At 43.6% G+C, this 21,641-nt stretch overlaps 1 protein-coding gene across 9 annotated transcripts in view; it reads left to right on the top strand.

Annotated features, from left to right (window-relative positions):
• Elp4 (elongator acetyltransferase complex subunit 4) overlaps positions 1-21,641 on the top strand; it is a 195,056-nt gene that overhangs the window by 111,568 nt on the left and 61,847 nt on the right. The window contains exon 10 of one of the 9 annotated variants that reach the window (XM_063256730.1): positions 182-13,653. The exons of the other annotated variants lie outside the window; for them this stretch is intronic. Coding sequence (XP_063112800.1) covers positions 182-214 — 33 coding nt within the window. The 3' untranslated portion in view covers positions 215-13,653. Of the gene's footprint in view, positions 1-181; positions 13,654-21,641 lie in introns of those variants that run through there. 9 annotated transcript variants of the gene reach the window in all.

Below are 21,641 nucleotides of genomic sequence, written 5' to 3'. Positions count from 1 at the left end.
TCTCCTGGATTTGTTTTTGTGTTAACAGTTCTCTACCAGGATGGAAAAGGAAATTGTTGCTAAGTGGCAGCCCATTTAAAAGTCTATTAAGTGCTTTGAAAGAAGAAATATTTTCTCTGGGTCATTTATGTTCACTGACAAGTTTCCTGAGATTTCTTTGTAATTGTTTTCCACTTACAAGTTGAGTGGAGTGTCCTCGCAGGTCCCCATGTGACAAGGCCTTTGGAGGAGGGAGGCAGCCAATTGACCTACCGTGATCCAAGCTGTCGCTGGCCTGCGTGGGACTCTGGCCTGCCCAGGGCGCTGGCCCATCAGGAGCTCTGGTCCATCCGGGGCGCTGGCCTGGCCTGGCTCTGTTGCAAAACTTAATGTCATAAACTGAGTTGGGTCTAAGGCTCCCACATGCTTCTCCACAGCTGCATTTCGCACAGGTGTCACGAGGAAAGCGTGGTATGGGAGCATCGAGGCGGTGGCCGAAGCAGCAGCCTTCGGTCGTGGGGGAGCAGGGTGAGCCGGGGCGCTGAGTGGCCTCATCCCCAGGTGCCACACTGGAACTTCTGTGGATGTCCTTGGCGTAGCCCAGGAGCAGGGTGCAGTGTTCCCAGACACGGCGCTCCCCCGCGTCCTGTGCGCATTTGAGGGAAAAGAGTGCGCAGCTCAGGTGAACAGAGACCCCGCCTTTCCGGTTTCCCTGCCTAGGCACTTGCGGTTCTCAGAGGGTGTAAGATCAAGTCTTTTCCTCGTCCGTCCTTCCCTGGCCCAGAACTCTAATGCTTCCTGCATGCGCTCCTGCAGCTCTGTGCTAGAGGTAGCTTTTGGGGTGCCCCGGGTTCCGGAAATGCCTGCATACCTGGCCCCGTGAGCTGGAAGGTTCCCCCTCCGTCCCTCGGGGTGCTCAGCTGCTTTGCTGGTCCCTCCCCGGCTCCTCCACTTTAGGGAAGACTAGCCTGCCCAGCGTGGCCATCACCTTTTTAAAATTCTCTCTGTAACATTTCTAGGTTACTGTAATTATTTGTATCTTCCGGTTTGGTTTTTCTGCCTTACCAGTAAATGATCAGTTCCACAAGCCAGGGACATACATAGTCTGTTTTGCTGGAAGTCCTTAGCCGTGTTGTTAAATTGTTGTTCCTACGTCTACCTAAGTTTCTTTAAAACGTCTATCTGGTATGTCCTTTGTCCAAGGAGTTGAGTTGGATGCTTCTGCTTTAACATATGTAAATCTCACCTTAGTCCCCTAGGAGCCCCAGTGTGTGCACCGTTGCAGGGAGTTCAGAGTCCCTTCCCCAAGAGACACGTCGGTAGTTAACAAAATTAAATCTAGAACTTTGAACTCTCTGAGCAGAATTACACTGGAAAACTAACGTGTTCAGGAGCTAATTATTGTCAATATAAGAAATGGTAGGTTTTATTAAGTGTTAGCACTGTCATGGAACTAATGCAGGTGCTTCCTGGGCATTAGTAGATATCACAAGTATCCTACATTATTATTATTATTATTATTATTATTATTATTATCCACTTTACAAGGGAGGAGACTTACAGTTCAGCAAGTGAGCGTCTGGTAGCCAAGAGCTACCAGAAATAGCACAATTCCAGTCTGTTAGATTCCAAAGCTTAGATACACCAAGTCGTAAGAAGCATATACCTGCCTTGTACACTTGTGTCTCCATATGTGTTTTACAAGTGCATAACTTCAGCGCCTACCCAGAGAGCCTCTGCCCTAAAAAATTTCTTCGTAAGAAATACACTTTTAAATCAGGGACCTAAAAAAATCTGTGTATGTGTATATATGTGTGTAATGAGTGCATAGGCATATGAGAATATGAATATTCTCTTAACTTTCAAGTTAAAAGTTTCTGTCTATAGCAAACATTCTATTCTATTTTTGTGACATACATTATGAAATTTAGGTTGAGTTAGTCAGCTTCTTGCTTACAGAACGTAATGCAAGTCTGTATTTAAACGTGTACATATGTAATTACAGCAAGGTAAAAATACTGTTCTTTCCTTTTTAATTATTTCTGGTATCTACAAAGTATTTTATTATGAAAAAATTAATTGGCAAAAAAATTTCCTTAAGTACAAATTTTATAGGACTCATAAATCCTACGTAAGAAAGATAAATTATTCTCTACAAAAAATGTGCTTCCTATTCGTAGTCAACTATTATGAAATAATTGAAATATATGTTAAATTTCATTGCAATGTTTCATTGCCTTCACTTAAGTTCTTTATTCAGGGACCTTTGCAAATATGCATTTGCTTACAAATATAATTACTTAATGTATTTTATGTTTTTCTAAATTATATTTGTTAATTGTATAGCCTTGAAACTTGCCTGTGAAATAAAGATGTACAATAAGCATCTACTAAAATCAACTTTTTGAATATCTAACATCTGCCTCCTTTATCATAATCAGTTCTAATGAAGGTTCAAGTTGTTCTGCAAAAGGCTTCTTTAACCCTTTGCAAGTGTTTTATTTGTTGGGAATTCTCAAGAGTAAGATTCTGTAGTCTTGTGTTGGAAGATATTTTCCTGTTTTATTAATATTTAAAAGTTTCTTGCATTTTAGTCATGTGAAGGAATTATGTTCATCATTAGGAAAACATGATATCAAATATACACTTTCAGTTTTTAAAAGCTAGGCCTGGGGAACCAGAGAATGCGAGGTGTGATGGAAATGGCTTTAGGCCCCAAACTAGTAAAAGAGGCCTCCTATTTCTTAGAAATTAAAATTTTGGCAGCGTCAGTGGGGCCACCATTCAGCACCACAGTGCATGTTCCGGAGATTGAGGCTCAGACCCTATGGGCCTGGTACAGCAGAGCTGGCTGAATTGTTTTGTCAGGTGCTGTCAAGTCAACCTGCTACCGAGGGAGAGAAGCTGACTGAGTCATTTCGACGTGAGCTCTCCCGAAATAACTCATATGAGCGGTTTAGTAAGATTGTTGGTTTCAGTTTTTTTGTAAGACTGTCAAACATGGATTGCACTCATTCGTAAATTTCTGAGTATATCAGTTGAAATACTGGGTCCTATCCTTTACTGAACTGTTTAAGTATCAGTATTCAATACAGATAACACTTGAAACATGTTTGGGTGTTTTTGGGATATAGGATTCTTCACCGAATGTTTTCAGGTAATAAGACTTCAAAGTGTGCAGTCATTTAGTAAAAAGAGCATCTTTTACTAAAATTAAAACATTATGTAGTGAAATGAAGCTGACAGCAACTTTGATTTAACTAGCTTTGTTTCTAGCAGTTACTGCAAGCGAGGTTGTGTTTAGATTTCTTAAGTTTGTAATTGTGAATGTTCTAAATATTTAATTCTCATGACTAAAAAGAAAACCTCTCTGATTGGTGGTTACTTTAAAAGGCATGGCTATGGTGTAGAGTCACATTTTTATGTGCGTATTTTGATATAGGGTGTTGTTTTCCTTGGGATTTCTGCTTGGTACCCTCAAAAACATTTTACTGACTTATACTGTAGCTGTGGCATAGCACTGAAGAAGTTTGTAACAAAAAGCCTGTTGGTGCAATTAAAGGTCACTTGTGCATATTGTAATAGGCTGCTCATTTACAAGGTCTTTGTGAAGGGTCAGCGCTGCAGCACGAAATGAGTTGTCCTTGTGGAGCCTCTAAGTAAGTGGGTTAGCTGTGGTCAGGAAGCAGGGGAGGGGCTCACACAGTACTGGTGCTTTAATATTTTTACAAACATCGCTAAAACGGAGAACATAGCCAAATACATATAGAAAATTATAGAATGCATCTTTGCAGCGTTTAAGGGAAAACTGCTTATACACGTGCAATATTCCTATGTATCACATTAGGATAACAGTATTTTCTTTGCTTACTACTTTATGATTTCTGGTATCTGGTAAGTATTTTATTATAAAAAAAATTAGTTTACAAAAAAAAGTTAACATACACGGATCAGGACAAATCAGCAGAAGAACACAGTGACCTGTTCACTGTCCTGTGCCCTGGAACCGTCCTGTTTCACTGTGACTCTGTTTACACAGCCATTCATTAATACTGAAACCCAAACCCTGCCATGGATAGAGATGAAAGAGGTTTATTTTAATAGTGGTTTTAATTATCTTCCGTAACCTAATTCTGTCAGGGGAACTAAGGTGGTGGTCTAGGTCAAGTATTAGTGGTGTTCTCTACTGAATGAATGTAGTCACCTGCTTTTTCAATAAATTCAGACTTCAGAATAAAAATAAAGCCAATGATAAAAAAATGTAATCTTTCTATCATGGTGTGGAGGCTTCGGAAGATACGACTATTGAAGGAGGTGTGATAGCGTCCAGTGTGGGTCTGTTTCCTTCACCACTGTGCTCCCTTTCCTCGCTCGGTATCTGGCCACGCAGTGCCCAGCGAGTGTGCAATGAGTGAGTGTGCAATGAGCGAGTAAGCTCAGGTCCCCTTGACACACCTCAAAACGTGTAGGGGAGTGCGCATGTGGAGCTGGCACTGCTCCAGTGTCAGGAGCACTGATAGTGCTAAGAGGTGCTCTGTGGGTGCCCCGTATATTGTGAAGTTTTGCATGGACAGCCTTCAGCAAACATCACCCAACAGTCTTGTTAACTGGAACCAACAGTGCTTGGCCCGAAGTTCGTAGGTAGCCAGGGACAGGAGTGTCCAGTTAGGGATATGTGATGGATGCGCTACCTGAGCCCTTCCCTCACCATCGTTTTATTGACAAACATTATTTTGAAAGCCTCGTTTGAAAGGTCTAGTTTATAAACTTCAGTGAAGAGTTTCTCACTGCCTTCCTTATGCCAACCATTAGGGTTATGCTGGGCTGTCACAGTCCTCAGGGTGGGAGAAACTTGCCCAGTGCCTGCGGGGAAGCGCTACACTTCTGTAACTCCCACTGGCCGGCAGGTGCCTGGTAATGCCCTGGGCCATGCGCCGTGTGTGGTTCATTTTATGGCCTATGTGTTTTCCTTTCTTTTAACAGAAAAAAGAACATCATAAGTTTGTCAAATGTGTGAGTTATTAATGAAGTAACCGTATAAAATGCAGTTTGAATACATTTTGAGTGCTTTACAGTTTTAATTTAGATACACTTTAACAGTAACATAACTAATATAACTTGCATAGTAGGAGAAGCCAAGGGGAGTGAGCCTTATAGGAGAAACCATCCCACTGAACCTTTTGGGCACACGCAGCCAGCTCCCATCTAGCTTGGCTGTTTAAGAATTCCCTCCTGGCAAGTCATTCTGATCCCGTAGAAATTTAAATTAAGGGCAGTTACGTTCAAAAGAAAAAGCTGTATCATGTATAATTTATATTTTCCTCACACAAGACAACATATAAATAGTACAATGAATTGTGTTTTGGAGGTAGGACCCAGTCTTCGCAGCACTATAGCACTGTACATTTTTGTCTGTGCATCATGAAAAAGAACCTCTTTTTGTTTTTTGTTTTTTTGGTTTTTTTTTGTATTTTTACTGATACCGGGGATTGAACTCATGACTGCCTGCTTGCAAGGCAGGCGCTTATGCCACTGAGCTAAATCCCATCCCCAAGAACCTCTTTTTTAAAGGCCTGCTTTTTTTCCTTTTTGAGACAGGGCTTCACTATGTGTAGTTCAGGCTGGGCTTGAGCTCACTTTGTAGCCCCGGCTAGTCTTGAAATGGCAACAATTCTCGTTTTTTGAGATAGGGTCTCACTATGTAGTTCAAACTGACCTTGAGCTGACTATGTTGCCCAGGCTGGCCTTGATCTTGAAGGGATCCTCCTGCCTCGCCTCCCAAGTGCTAGAATTACAGGCGTGTGCCACCACATCCCATGGGCCTACAAATTTTAATAAAGTTGTCAATTGGTGGATATAATTTATAGTCTTAAAATTAAGCATTATTTGAAAAATAGCACATACACCCTATCACTTGATGTGTAATTTGCCCTTATAGAAGAAATACAAGCTTTGAGAAAATACCTACCTTTTCTCAGACTGCAATGAACATCTCTGAGAAACTACATACATTATAAAAGGATAAAATCAGAAGGGAGCTGAAGGTGCTTCAAAGCCACCTTCTTACTTTTCCACATGTTTTCTTATCCTGCCTCTCTGTCCTCATGTGAAGACAGCCCATGTTTCAGTCTCCCAGATTCACTCAGGTGCTGACACAGTCTCTGCCACTGGTACTAACTTTGCTTTCCGAATCCATGCATAAATTGCTGTTTTCCTTACACTATTGCTAGACTCAGAATAAATACCTAATCTGTGAGAAATAGTTATACCTTGCAGATGTATCTTCTTTGTTGTCCTTAGATTTCTTGTATAAAACAATATGAATTAGATTGACAATTTTGTGGATTTTTTATACCTTTTCTTAGAATCTTGAGGATGAAGCCCATGTTATATTAATACCTCCTTTTAAAGAATCTTTTTCTCTTTTTTCAAATAAAGCATTCATTACAGATATTAACATAAGAGCTTTGAACTCTGAAGTAGAAATGCTTTAGGAGTTACAGAATCATCTAATTTCAGTGCTAAAATTTAGTGTTTTTATTTGTAGCATGTTGTATATATAGATGACTTCAGATGATTAAAAGGATAAAAACATTAAGTGTGAGTTTTAAGTTTTATAACTACTTAAGGTTAATTTATTGTACAGTAAGTGAAACAAAAGGTAGCATTAAATTTTTGATGACAGGACGTTAAGAGGCATAATAACGTATCTCTAAGAAGTATCGATGTTTACAGCAAAAGTACCCTAAGCCACCCCATCCAGTGTCTACAATTAATAATCAGATTAAAACAGTTTTAAAGGACACTTCAGAGGAACCATGTGTGGCTCAAGAAGTCTTGCTTATTTTCACTTACATTTAAGTGTAGAAACTTCTGAGACAAGAAAGAAAGATATTGGAGCTTAAAATCTAAATACGATGTTGGAATGTAGTGTTGGTGCTAGTAAGATTATTTTTAAGCCATAGGAAACTTGAATTGGAATATTTTGGCATTTTTAGGTAGAAATTTATATATAAATGCATTCAAATGAAAAGTGCTTTTATTTAAGCTATGCAAATGATTATGGTTTCAGTAATTATAGTATAATGTCCTTGATACTTGGAAATTATTTTAAAATTAGGTGAAACAAAACCCCTTTTCAGAGTGTTTATAATGTGGAACAGAAGAGTGTATGAAACTATACAGAAAGAACTCAACTTAGTGTTTTCAGCTTAATAAAAATGTTGTAAAAATACTTGTAAGCTTGAAAATCACACTAGCTATTCTTGTTTCAAATTCTGTTTAATATATTGTTCTGTATGATTTTATAATAAACAGATTACTCCTTGAACAGGAATTAAGAATAAAGCTGCCAGGAAGGGGTTTTGTTGTCGGAGTAGTTCCCGCCTCGTGTTTTGTAAGAGATTTCATGGTCCCATTGTAAAGAGCAGATGATTTAAAACGTGTTCCCAAGATAAACTTTCCCATTGTCATTAATGAGGATGGATAATACTGAGTGACAAGTGCATTAGCAGTGACACAGAGAGAGCTGTTAGATTTGTCAGGACAGATCACTTCAGGCCTGACACTTATGGACATTCTTTCTGGGGGAGGTGGGGGGGTCTAGTTAAAGACTCCAAAGTTTGTGTTTGCTAATAGAATCGTATATTCCGCAGTTTATCAGTATATGTATTTTCAGTGTTCATAAAATATTTGGAAAATTTCTTAGATTGAGTTCTTTTTTTTCATGCTTTTCTAATATCCTGAGTCCTTCCTAAGAAAGTCATCAAACTAAGTAGCATTTGAGTGTTAAAACATTTCCAAAAACCGGGTTGTCTTCTTTAAAAGGTCTTATTTCTTGGACTATCTGACTAAAGGAAGGATACTAAAAATGGTTTAAATTATAAATTATGTAAGTGATAATTTTTGTTGCTTTATTCCCACACATGAAAGGTATTGCCTTCTGAACAAAGGTTTTTAAATAAAAAATGCATATAAGTTATATTGCCTCTCTAAAAATACATAACTTCAGAGAGACATTTTAAATGATAATCAGCAAGTGATTAATAATGTATGACTTTTCTGGTATTTAAAATATTTCCAAACTATAATGTGCCTCTCAGTTTCGATTTTGAACGTGCAATTGGTCACTTTTTCGCTTTGATTCCTCTTCCATGCTGCCAACCAAATTTCATCTCTCTGTACCTTTTTGACACTAATAATGGCTGAGGCTCTGTTCATTTGAGTTCAAGATTTCCCAAGCGGCAGTTTGGTGCTGGGCTAAACTATCTATCATGATTACATTGCACTAATCTGCCGCGCCCAGACCAGCTTGTGACTGATATCGCCCCTGACAGCTCACCTCTTCGTGATGAGCAGAGGTGAGCCTCGCAGCACACTGTCCCTGGGCCGCCAGGCCACTTCTCCATATGCTGGCGGGCCCCACCCCCGGGATGCAGCCCGCTAGCCCCTGTGGGGCCAGGAAGGCCTCCCTGGCCTTGCTGACTTTGGGTGGATTACTTGCAGCACAGCACCTCTCCTAGACGCTCCGTATGCACTTCCAGCCACTGTAAGTGCTGTGCGTAGGGTCTGTCAGCTCACCGTGTATGTAAGACCCCAAGACAGTTTTTACAATATTTGTGCTTTCTAAAACATATTATTTTAGAATCACAATTACCAAATATCAAGATCTTCTATTAGATAACTCTTAGCAGAATTATCATTTCTTTCTTTCTTTTTTTTTTTTTTTTTCGTTTTTATCGGTACCAGGGATCGAACTCACGACTGCCTGCTTGCAAGGCAGGCGCTTATGCCACTGAACTAAATCCCCAGCCCCGAGAATTATTATTTCTTGAAATATATCTGTGTTTTTATGCTAGGAAAATGTTTTTTAAGAGTTTAATTCTGTAATTTTCATGTAAAAATATTTTTCAAAGAAGTTTCATGTTCTTCCAAGATTTTTTATTTTTCAAGATTTTTAAAATATGTTTGAAGAGAATGAATTGAATACTATACCAGAAAACAGTATGTTTATGAAGATTCCATAAGTAATCTTATTTTTACTATTGCTTCTCAAGAGAATCCACTTACTTTTCTGCATCCTTTCTTTGGAAACCGAAGTGTCATCAAACCCTTTGAGCTGACAGCCCGAGGATGTTAAATACCTCAATAGCGAGTTTGCAAAAAGCTCTGTGACCTGACTTGGAAGAATGTGTGCTGCGCATTTGTCAGGCTGGAGGATTGGATGCAGACTCAAATGAGAAAGGACAAGGTGGAGGTTATTTCTGTGCAGGCATGTGTGCTTCAAGACAGCTTTCCATAGCCGAGTGTGGTGGCAAACACCTGTAATCCCAGTACTCAGGAGGCTGTGGCAGGAGGATCATTGCAAGTACAAGATTAGCCGGGGCTACACAAGCAGCTCATGAACTGCATAGCAAGACACTGTCTCAAAAAGACAAAAAATAATACCAACAATAATAAAATAGCTTTCCATGGCCACACAGAGACAAGTTCCCCACAAAGCCGAACCTGTCGTACCTTCCCTGGAGGCTGACACGTGCTTCTGCCTGAGAGGCGCCAGTGGCCACGAAGTTGGGCCTGCAGAGTTCTGTTAGGGCCATGGTGACGAGCTCACAGTGGCCTGTTTGGGTCACGGACAGCTCTAAAAGGTGCGCTGTCCCCAGGTCAAAGGCATCGCACAGTTGAGTAGAGTCATCATGGTCCTTTATGTGGGATGAAGCTCACTGTTCCCTAAGAAAGGTTTCTTCTAGATGTTGTTTCCTGTAACTGTAAAGCAGCAGTGTGATACTAATTCATTCTACACAAAGTTTTTAGGAATTACACCTAAAGCTTCTAGCTCAGTGGCACAAATGCCTGCCTGGCAAGTGCAAGATTGTGAGTTCGATCTCTGGCTCAAAAGAAAGAAAGGAAGAAATTATACCTAAAATCAAATAACCACCAAGTTAATTTTGGAAATTTATGTGAATGCATTTATTGATATCACACAGGTAGTGAGTGAAACATTTATATGTTGGTTGCAGTATAAATACTTTTTAACTAATAAGCTTAATCTTTAGCTTTTATTCTCTATATTTTAACTAATGTAATAAGTACATTAATTTAACAAGTTATATAAGATATATAATCTTACCAGCGAGCTGCAAAATCTTATCCAGTGATATGTATTTCTAAAGAAGGGAAACTATCCAAGTAAGTTAGAAAACTATATTTATCCTTGATGCCAAAAATGATTAAAAATGGTCTAACTTATACCCTCATTCATCTGAGGCAGCCTGAATTTTGTGCTGAATTTTAACTTAGGTCATGCACTCTGTGATCCATTCACCCTATCTTACCCAGCTACTCCTCCCCTCTAATTACATGATCATTAAATGTACTTTTTATTATAGGATGCACCACATCAGTTTTTAAAACTAAAATTACTTGTATTTTTCCCACAAGTATCTATTTTCTAATCAGAATAGTTGGTATTCCATTAGCTTACAGTGAATATTGAAAATTTAGAAATGGTAATTATTGAATAGTTATGATCCAAAAGAGTAATAGCTTCACTTGGAAAGCAGAATAGTCTTATATTAAATTTAGAAAACAAGTAAACTATAATATTGTATCTAATATTTAAGTAATTATGCTTTTTGAGTTTTAATACAACCTTTTATCACATTTTCATGTACTTTCCATAGTATACCATGAATCCTATATGTGACAACTAAAATGGCCATGACTTTTAGTAAGCTGCATAAAATTACCCTGAAAAATACCTTAATACAGTCCATGCAGCAAAATTACCGTGCTCTTCAGAACACGCTTAGAAGTGATTGGCAACACTCACGCCACTTGTTCTGTACATTCAAGGAGTAATTCTTCCCCACAGTTACTATTTAAAGCAGGCCTGTTTTCTTTAGATGTCAGACTGAAATTCCCTTGGTGCTCTGTGTGTGTGTGTGTGTGTTAAGAGCTCTGTAGCAAGAAGTGTAAGAAATCTGTCAGACTTTTAACTCTCCCACCCAGGATGGAAGTGTTGGATGCTCATGTAGTATACATCCTGCAGCAGCGAACTTCAGGGACTAATTACCTGAGATGAGAGCATTTCTGGATAGATACACTAGATATTTATGCAGATATTGTCACGTGCATTTTCAATGTGGCCTGGTGCTTTGTATTAAAATCCACATCCTGAGAACCCAGCTGTTTGCCTCTCCAACTTCCTCTTCCACCTGGAGCTCGAGGCTGCCCACCTGTCTCACCCACGTCTGCCCCACAAGTCACAGTTCCCTTGGACACTGAGGGTACAGTCCTCCTGCCCCTCCAGGCATCTCACTAGCTCAGTCTCCTCCTAAAGTCTGCCGGCGGCCCAGCCCTCAGCTCCCCAAAGACGCCCCCACACTGTGCACACTGGGCACCCTGGGCATCTGTTGCCTGTCCAGGCCCCATGTCCGTTTGCCTGTCACAGTGCTTACAGTTTGACAGGAAGCCCTGCACCTTGATGTCTCTACTGACACCTTCGCACCTCCAGCAGAGATCTCACACATAATAGGTGTTCTGTAAATATTTGTGCTAAACACCCAAATCTGTCTTTCATGAGCTCACCCCTGGGACCAGGTTGTCTGCTTATGAGGAAGAGCACTAGTAATCAGCCCTGGGGACCAAACTGAGCTGCTGGAGTTGTCTCCTGAAGCCCAGCTCTTCTTGTCTTTTAAGGATTTACACCCTCTAAGCAGAGCACCCCCTCATACCATTTCCCACTCAGTGCCCACCCACCCACCACACAGCTCTTCGCAGTGGCCTCCTGGTCCCTCACAAGCCTTCTGCTCAGCCGGGCTTGGCTTTTCCATGAGAAACTGTGTTGCCTGGTGCACTCATGGCCATTGTGGAAGTTGATTTCAAATTGCAGTGGGCATTAGCTAGTCTGTGTTCCCCCTCCCTCTTGGCTCTGTAGCCCGTGTAGGAATCTAGCATGGCTACCTGTCCCTGGGACAGAGACCAGGCTGGCCGGCCGAGCACTGGAACAGCGGAAGGGCTGGGGAGATGACACCGTGGTGACACTGCATGGTAGCATCCAGGAGCACACAGCCATCATTCCCAGTCAGCTGGCGTTTATATCTGCCCTCACTTGAGTGAGACATGGTTGTTACTTTATGGTAATTTGACACAGTGTATAAAATTCAGTTTGCCAAGTGTTGCGCCTCTGCCTTCTTCCTTTCCGGTTCTTAGAGCATTTGGAGCCGCTCTGCAACTTGGGGACAAGGGTTTCCCCTGGGAACCCTCTCACAGTGAGCCTCACTGTCTCCCAAAGAGCTTCCCTTGCCCTCCAGAGTAATAATTTTACACTGCAGACAGCACAGATGAGGACAGAAATGTCGCATTATGATGCATCTCCATGACACGCCATGGTGGCACAGGTGGAGTGAGGAGATTCCAGCAAGGAGAGCCTTTGGGCTTTTCTGTGGCTTCAAAAGTCAGGTTTCCCAGATATTTGTATAAATTGGGCATTAAAATAACCACTGTTAAATCATTTATAAAATTGTAATCATATCTTGAAGTTTTATTGATGAAGTATTTTTCCAAAACCGTACTTTTTCATAGGTTATTTTCTCCTGCTCAAGAAGAGGAATTATAGTTCTTTTTGTTAACTCTTAGCTATATTTGTTAAGCGATTTCTTGCCTTAATCTATATGTAATGTATTTATCATTTAGGATACATTTTTTTAAAAGCATGTGTTAGTAATTTGCATAATGCCATAATTACATCTTTCATCGGGATAATTATGTAAAAGTAAATAAAGGTAGGGCTAAGATAATACCTAATTTAGGATGTCTTTCAACTGTAATGTTATAATTAAAGATCTCAGGTAGAAAGAAAAGGGCCTCGGTTTCCTTACACATCAGCCTCATTTCCAACATAAAACCATAGAAGTCAGCTCAGTGGCTTCTCTGCTTGCACATTTAAACACGGAGTCACAAGTGTCCACCTCGAGGCTTCCTCACAGGAAAAAGCTGCTCGCGTCTGCAGAATGAACTTCGTGCTCCCCCAGGCTACCAGGCTGCCAGGGCCGCACCGGACTGGCCGCTGCAGCGGGAGGCAGGGAGGACAGCACGGACTGGGAGGCCGTCCTGGTCCTCCCGTGTGGTTCAGACTGGAGGGACGCTCCGCGAACGCCAGTGTGAAAGGCGAACGTCTGGGGTGCGCTTGAGCTCGCGGCGTCACAGGCAGTAGCTCACTGCGTGGAGCAAGGAGAGCGCGGGTGCTCGCACAGGGGCACCTGCCCCTTGCCCAGACTATGGGCTCCTCTGAGTGCTGCCGCTTTCCTGCTGCAGGTGCCCGGGAAGAACCAGGACGGCTCACTGCAGCCTTCGGCTCCCCCAGGCCATTGTTCCAAGCCACTCAGCTTGACTTTCCTAATGGGAGCACAGGGGCTGTGAGCACGTGGCAGCCCAGTGACACTGTCAGACCTCTGTGGCAGGGTGCAGGGTTCCTCCACCCAGAAGTCTCCAGAAGAGTTTTCTTTAAGTTGGGTTGCTTTGGTTAAGAAATAAAGTGTCACCTGGGTGTGGTGATGCACACTAGAATCCCAGCACTAGGGGAGGCCGAGGCAGGAGGGTCACCTGTGAGTTCGAGGCTAGCCTGAGCTGCTTAGCAAGACCCTGTGTCAAAAACAAAAATGAGAGAGAGAAGAGGAGGAGGAGGAGGAGGAGGAGGAGGAGGAGGACAAAGAAGAAAGGAAAAGGAAAGGAAAAGATAAATGTGTCATTTGAGATTCAAAAATGTTTTGTAAGGGATTTTATGTTTGTTAGATGGTATTTATTCTAGGATCAAGAAACCTACATATAACTTTTTGATTTGTGTTACTCATCTGTGGAGTGGAAATAATAGTACTAAATAAGTAAATAAAACGCCCAGCCATTGTGTTTCCAGCTCATCCCCATGGCTCCTGCGTGAGCTGGTGGTACTCTAGTAAATTAAGTGTAGGAGTATTTAATAAAGCCTAGAAGTTAGTAAGACTTCAGGTGTGTCTGTGCTTTCTGATGAGACGCCAGTGCCGTATTTCTGATGCATCATTCCTGGTTATCATCAATCACACACTGTAGACTCCAGGAGTTTAATTATCACGGCTTTCCATGTAGCCTGGAGACATGGCTCAGAGGCAGGGTGACCCAGCATGGGCAAGGTCTTGCACAAACAAACAAAAACATATACTACCTATGTGAGTCATTTAAAAGAAAATGCCTGTTGATAGATGTTCAAATATGCTGAGTATGCTTGGAATTTCTGCACAGTATAATTTGCTGGTGTTGACTTCTTCATTTCTTTACTGTTTATCTAAAGAAACACTAACATCTAATTCTACTTAGGGGGACTGGAGAAGGATCATTTAGGGATGTTATTCACTATAATGTTTGTTCAATCATAACATTGCCCATGTTAGAGAATCCTTGCTAATTCAAATCTGTTAGCTAGATTGCCTTGAACCATAAGACAGTGTGTGTGGCCATGAAAATAAAGCAAATTATTACCTTCCAAAGTATCCTGCATGGATATTGCTGTCAACAACTCATCAGTCTGTTTACTGCATTAGAGAGAGGGAAGTTACTGGAATTGTTTTTTAATAGAAGTGGACAGTAGGAAGAGATCTGTGTGGATTCTCATAAAAAATGTTTTTTAATAGACTGTTTAACAGCACACTTCCTAAATCTCTTGGAGCATTTTAAACGTGAGTAAACATTGTAAGACATCGTCTTTAATAAGGGTTTCAGACCACAGCATTAGAGCATGTTTGGGAAGGCTGGGTGTGAAGGAGGGCTGATACTCATGGTGTTGTCCTCCTGTGAGCTTGACCTGCCCGCTATCTTTCCTCATCTTACCAGAGGCCTGGAAGGAAGACAAGGGAAAACCTTACTGGCAGCCTTGGGGTCTTTGAATGTGTCAGGGCTTCGTGTCTACTTCCCAGCCCAGAGACCCTCAGAATGAACCACGATGTGTTCGGGAAGGGATTCTGACAGAATTGCATTCTGTCTTTATGAACTTGTTCGTTGCTGTCACCTGCAGTGTCCCCTGCACACTCACTGTGCTAAAGGCCTGGTTGGCCCCTGATGGGCTCTCGGGGAATGAACAGGGCCATAAGGGAGGGCTCTGACTCCTCAGTGATTAATCCCCTGTGAGGTGCTGACTTGATGGCACCAGGAGGGGATGGAAACAGGAAGCAGGGCTTTGGTGAAGGACGTGTCATGGGGCAGAGCCTGAGGGCTGTGTGGTTCCACCCTGCCTGTCTGCGCTCTCCCTGTGTCCTTCCCGCCATGAGGTGAGAGGCCCCTCTTCTGCCTCACTGCAGGCCTGGAAGCAGGGGAGTCATGAGTAGCCATGGACTTAAACCTCTGAAACCGTGCACCAAAATATCCCTTTCCTGCTGTAAGGTGTTCTCAGATGTTTGCTCACACAGTTTGCTGAATCAGTACTTGTCCATTTACTAAGAAGTGAATGCCACCTTTTCAGGGGTCTTCATTAATTCAGGATCCTGACATGTAGTTTTTAAAAGTGTCTGGACTGCACAGCACGTTAGATACATTGGTACACAGATGGCAGTACCAAAGCTTTGGAAATTACTGAAGCTAAGTGCTTGATAACTTATAGCCCTCTCTTTCTTATTTTATTGTTGATACTACAAAAAGACAAGGGTTTATGCACTTGGCTTCTACAGTGTATAAGTTCTTTGTACCTAGGAAAAATCATGGCTGTCCAGCAAGAATGAAGAGGAAGGGCTAGACAGGGAGGAGGCTGTGCCAGGCCGCATAAGGAGGAGTTGCGGCGTAGCTTTGGTGCTGCGGCCTTGTGCGGAGATGTACTGATTAAGCCTGACAAGTGTGAGGACCTTGCACAGGGGTAAGCACTGTTGTGCCTGGTTTCTGTTCTCACTACATCTTCCTCTGTTGTCACAGGGAAATCTGTCCCCTGTCACCGCCCTGTGGCCGTGGAGTCTGTTTCAGGTGTCTCAGGAGGCTCTTTGTTCCCCTAGCAGTGGAAGAAGCATTGCCACCTTCCCCAGCACCCATTCTGACAAAGGCCCACCTTCACTGCAGACCTGGGCCTCTGGACTTGCCAGTAACTCGAAGCAGTTCGGTGGGTCCAGGCCACTGTAGCTCTCTGCCCACATCCTCAGAGTCGCCATGCAGTTAGATCCAGGCTCTCAGCCCTGCCACCTGGGGCCCTCTTGTGACAGCTTGTGTCCTGTGGTCCCTGCCCACGACTCCCCTGGCTGCTGCTCTCACTCAGGACTCAGCCATGGCCACTCCCTCCCCTGCTGAGGCGCTTGTCTCTCGTGTCTTTTCAGAGCTACCTTCCTCAGTGCTCAGTGACCGTCACCCTCAGGGAGACCTCCCTTGGCCCCTCCTGAGAGCCGCATGACACCCCGTTCTGCCAGCCTGGCACTTGCCTCCTCCAGGCAGCCATGCGTGGGCCTTGTTTGGCTCGCTTTCCACAGGACGGGGAGTCCTGTCTGTCCTATTCCAGTCTGCGGAGTAGCCCCTGGCCCAAGAACGGGGTAGCTGATGATATTAAATGAACGCATCTCAGTCCGTCCCGGATCTTCCTGTCTTCCCCTTCTTGACGTTACGTTCAAGGATGAGATGCATAGATGTTCGTGAGCCACCGAGCAAGGCCCTCTTGTCTAGTCACTACTTGCTGTGTTAGATGCTGTGCTGGCAAGTGGACCTGTGCTGTTTCAGTAGCCTTGGATGGGGTGGAGATGCTCGGTCACCTGTCCAGTGTCATGTCCCTGGTGGACAGCTTGTCTCTAAGCCAGGGACCCCCAAACACCACACCTCCTTCATGGCCTCTGGTTAGGTATCAGCATTCTTGTTTTTGTTTATTGCAGCACGTGGCTGAAAACATTGCGCCCATCAGCAGTCAATAAGTGGAGCACTAATTTGCTTCATGCTGTATCTTTGGAGTAATTTTCGCAATTTGAGGGAAAGATGTGATATGCTTTGGGGTTGTATGATACTGGACATATCATCAGGGAGGAGTGGGCAATTGGAATGAGAGGAAGAGGGGTCTGAACAAGGTGGATTTGTTCAAGGACAGAGGAACCAGAAGAAAGGGTATGAAAAGTGAGCTGATGCCTTGTGTGCTGGTGCAGGGCTCTTGTCCCAGCTATGCTAGTGGCTGAGGCAGGAGGACCACAAGTTCTAGGCCAGTGCCGGCGACTTAACAAGACCTTGTCTCAAAATAGAACTTTAAAGGTGCACAGCTCGGTGCATGCGTGACTGTGAGCACTGGGCTCAATCCCCACCCTGCCCCTCACCCACACACAGTGAGATCACACTGAGCGTCATGATGAGGACACCTTCTCAGCTTTTTCTTTCTAAGGTACTTAGAAACACTTTGTAAGGTCATTCTTAAACCATGTTCCTCCTCGTGCTTGTAAGTCGATATATAAAACTGTAAGTTAAACAGTGATAAGGCATATGACTTCTGACCTGTTCAGTATGAGCTGTGCATATGTTTTCATCAAAACTATGAACTATAGATTTAGCCCACTCACGTAATAGAATGATCTGTACTGGTGGTGGCACACCCATGGCACGCACGCCACAGGCACTGTTATCCTTGAGAGCTCTAAAAAGTTTGCCATCACTGATCCATACCGTGAGCTCAGGGACAGCCACAGTCAAGGCAATGAGAACAGAACTCGATTTTCCCCTTGAGTTGCAGGAAATCCTTCCCAGGGAGCCCTTGGTTTAGGAGTGTGTGCTCTGTAACTAGGAGACTCCTGTAGGGGGCAGCACCACGCCCCGGGCAGTTACTTTCTTCTGGAGTATTTTCTTCCAAAAACATTCTCCTTGGCTTGCTGATGGTTGTCTTCTCCCTGTGAGTTCCCGCTGGACACTCCTGTGTCTGTGAACCAATTCCTCCTCTCTTAAGGACATCTGTCACACTGAACGAACACACACCATACAGCACGCCCGGAGGCCTTGGGTCTGAACGTGGACCCCTCGAGATTGAGGGTCAGGGCTCACCATGAGAACTTCGGGACATTGGCTCTGCTCCTAGCAGGCAGCGCCAACCCTGCAGCCCAGGTCTCCTTCACTATTCTCTTCAGTCATTCCGGGTCCTTTGCCTTCCAATATGCATTGTAGGATTAGTTGGCCAAAATCCACAAAATAACTTGCTAGGATTTTTACTGGGATTGCATAGAACCTGTGGCTCAAACTAAAGTATGGACACTTTGTGTCCTTTTGTTCTGGAGACCGGACAAAAGTCAACACAGGGCAAAGTGATCTAAATATAATAAGTAGCACAACATGATGTTGAGCTTAGAGAGAGGGATTGTACCTGTTTGAAGGCAAATTGGAAGGAGGTTGAGGGGGAAAATAATTAATATTTGTGATGAATCTGGAGGAACCAGAAAAGAGAGTTAGGAAATGGTTTGAGTGTGTGCAAAAGAAAACTCACTGATAGGAGCTCTAGCAAATGGGCTTTCTATTCAAACAGAACCAAAGGCTGGAGGCAGACAGCTGCTGGTGTTGATTCAGGAGTTCTGCAGTGTCAGGGGCCACCCACCCATGTAGCAGTTTCAGCAGAGCTATTGACAAACCTAAGAGATATTGTAAATGAAGTGCTATGCCTGGTAATCTACTTGACATTTGCTGGGATCTGAAGGATAAAGAGGAGGAAGAATCAGAGATTACTCCAGGCTGTAAAATTACTGACTCAATAATAAGCTTCCTAAATGTTTGTTTATGAATTCGACTTCCTAGTGCTGAAGCCAGGGAGGTGCAGGAACGGCAGGGCTAATGCCTTTGCCTTGGCCCCACTTCCAGAAACCTTACCCCTCATGCTGCTTCTGAAATCCTCCCTGCGCATGCAGCCCTGCCCAGAGATCCTGCTTACTACGCAAGCCTGGCCCAACTCTGAGGCCCGGGACGCACTCAGTGCAAGTGAACAGTGTGATAACCATGGGCTTCGAGGACAGGGATGAGACCTTCTAGATGGGCTTTTTCAGTTCTTCCATGCCAACATGGGTATCACAGTGGTTGTCACCAGTCCTCGGTAGATGGGGCTGGGGTAGCCTGACATCCAGCAGCCTCTGGCAGCCCTGCCTGCCCTGTGGACACTCACCACATCGTGAGACACGGTCTGACTAAGTGTGCTATACACAGAAGTGGGTGTGTAGCTGCCAGAGTCGTGTTTTTTGCAGTGCCGTCCCTGCCAAAATCCCAAGTAAAATTTTTGACAGAAACTAAACTTAAGGGTGGAGAAGATAGATACCCTTTGCACCTAACAAAGCTGGAGGACTTGCACTGCCCAGTGCCAAAACACGTGGTGCTGAAACCAAGTGGAGCAGTAAGTGGCTGGGACAAGAGAGCACCCAGGAGGGGACCTGTGTGGCCAGGTCACAGTCACGGCAGTGCTGTGCAGAGGACGGTGGGCGCTGTAATAGACAGCATGCAGCCACCTGGGTGCCTGTGGGAAGGGAGGGACCCAGGCCACACCCTGGGCAAGACCTGCCTCCAGGTGCAGTGCAGCTGCCCACTCGGTACTGCACAGGGTAACTTTACCAGGTCATCTGGACAACGGAGAAGGGGCTTCTGGGTGCTGTGAAAACTCATGATTCTGAACTTAGGAAACAGGGATAAGGTGAAGTTTATACCTGTGAATCATAAAATGCTACTTTAGGGCCAAAACCAAAAAGTCTTGTAAGAAATTATGTATAATGGGTCATAATAGCAAAGGAAATTTAATTTTTAAAAATTGCATAATTATTGAACAGTTTACTTACCATGAGCATTTTTTCTACTGCATATTTTCAAGTACATAATTAATTGAAATAGGTTTCAGTTACCTCAAGAACAGTGAAATGAATTGCAAATTCGTTGCAAATTAGAAGAGTTGGATCCTAACAGATTTGGATCCAAACTTTAATCAATTAATGAAGCTATATCACATGCAAGGACTTAAATGAATTTCACTCACAGTATTTTCAAATATTTTTTCTCTGTGTATTAAATGATAGTGTATTAGTGCCTCTATGTTTTGGAAATGTAAATTAAAACTATCTTTTAGGGGCAAGACAGCTTCTCTGTGGTTGTCATGGAATTCTTATTCTAACCTTTCCTCTAGTCTTCATCCTTATGAAGAAGAAGGCCACGCTCGTTTGTGGAAGACATTTATACTTTTTGTAGCAGTTGTCTGTAAATTATCTTGTCACAGCACTCCTAATCCAAGTAAGGTTCCATCTTCTTTGTCTTATTAATATCAGGAAACCTGGCCTGTCACTGTTTATCTGAACATTAGTTTTTATCCTGGAATCTCTGTATACCATGTTGCTGAACCTGCACACATGCGTGTGTGTGTGTGTGTGTGTGTGTGTGTGTGTTGCTGTGGAGTAGCCTCTAGCCTTGGCTACCCCACAGGCGAACACATTCACTGAACAGGATGCAAGCAGCTCTCCTTAGCACTTTAGTTTTCAGCATGGCTAAAGAAGGAAGCCCTCCAAGAAAGAGCCAGGCCATATGTCTCTGACTGGTAAGCGGAGGTTTCTTCCATGGGTGATGGGCACCGTGTGAGTGTCTTGGCCAGGGACTGCTGCTCAGACCCGTGCTTCAGAAGCAGTCTCTGGAGTGTGTGAAGGTCAGTGTGGAAAAGGGGCAAGACTCGAGGCTGTGAGTCCATTTAGAAAACCCAGAAGCGGCTAGCGCGCCGTCCTTGTCATCTTCACCGTCATCTTGATCATCATGGTCATTGTCAATGTCCCCGTGCCCCTCCTCATGACCTGAATGGAGGAAAGAAGCTAATAGAAATGAGGGAAATTTTACCCGCACTTGGCCCTTAGAGAGGGAGAAGGAGGCATCCAAGCTGGATCCCAGATTTCAGATTTCAGGCACCGGGTGAGGGAGCCTGTGACCAAGCGGGCGCCATGGGAAGAGGCGCGGTCTGGTCCTGCATTGGGGGACACACAGGCAGCAGTGAGCTGTCCACCCGTCACACGTGAGTGTAGTTATTAGACACTGGTGAGGCAGAGAGCTTCGGGAACCATGTAGCTGGGAGTCAGGTCCTTAGAGTAAGACTGGAAGAAAAGGTGAAAAAATCCTGTGATGTATTGTGGTGGAAGCTGGGGAGACTTGAGTTAGCAGACAATGTCTAATGCGCTGAGTGAAGACTTGAAAGTCACTGTGAGAGAGGATGTTGGGCAGGGGGTGTCAGACACTTTCTTTCCTTGGCTGAAAGTGCTAGAGAGTGAAAGTACTAGAGAGTGAATCAGGCTAGGTGTGGTAGTGCATGCCTGTCATCCCAGCACTTGGGAGGCTGAGACAGCAGATTGTTGCAAGTTCGAGACCAGCCTGGGCTACAAAGGGAGCTCATGGCCTGCCTGAACTGCATAGAGACCTTGGCTCAGTGAGAAGGAATATGACAGCAGATCTCTGCTCAGGGTCTTGAGAATGAGAGAAAGAAAAAAGAAAGAGTGATAATACCCAGGGGGAGGCACAGGAGAAGTGCATTTAAGTCTTTTGGTTTTTCCCACTTGCCCCTTGATTAAAATGTTGCTTTTCACTGCATGCCCATGAGTTAAACTTTTTATTTTTTCTATAATTAGTCATCTGATAATCCTTTGATTAGTGGCACAAGTTTGAAAGAATGAGGGCTAACCGCAGACACATTAAGCCCA

This window comes from Cavia porcellus, unplaced genomic scaffold (assembly GCF_034190915.1).
Source record: "Cavia porcellus strain 051 isolate PalLab524CR breed Dunkin Hartley unplaced genomic scaffold, mCavPor4.1 scaffold_9, whole genome shotgun sequence".
NCBI lineage: Eukaryota > Metazoa > Chordata > Mammalia > Rodentia > Caviidae > Cavia > Cavia porcellus.
Note: the sequence above shows the minus strand (reverse complement) of the source record. Positions and strands in the feature narration are given on the sequence as shown.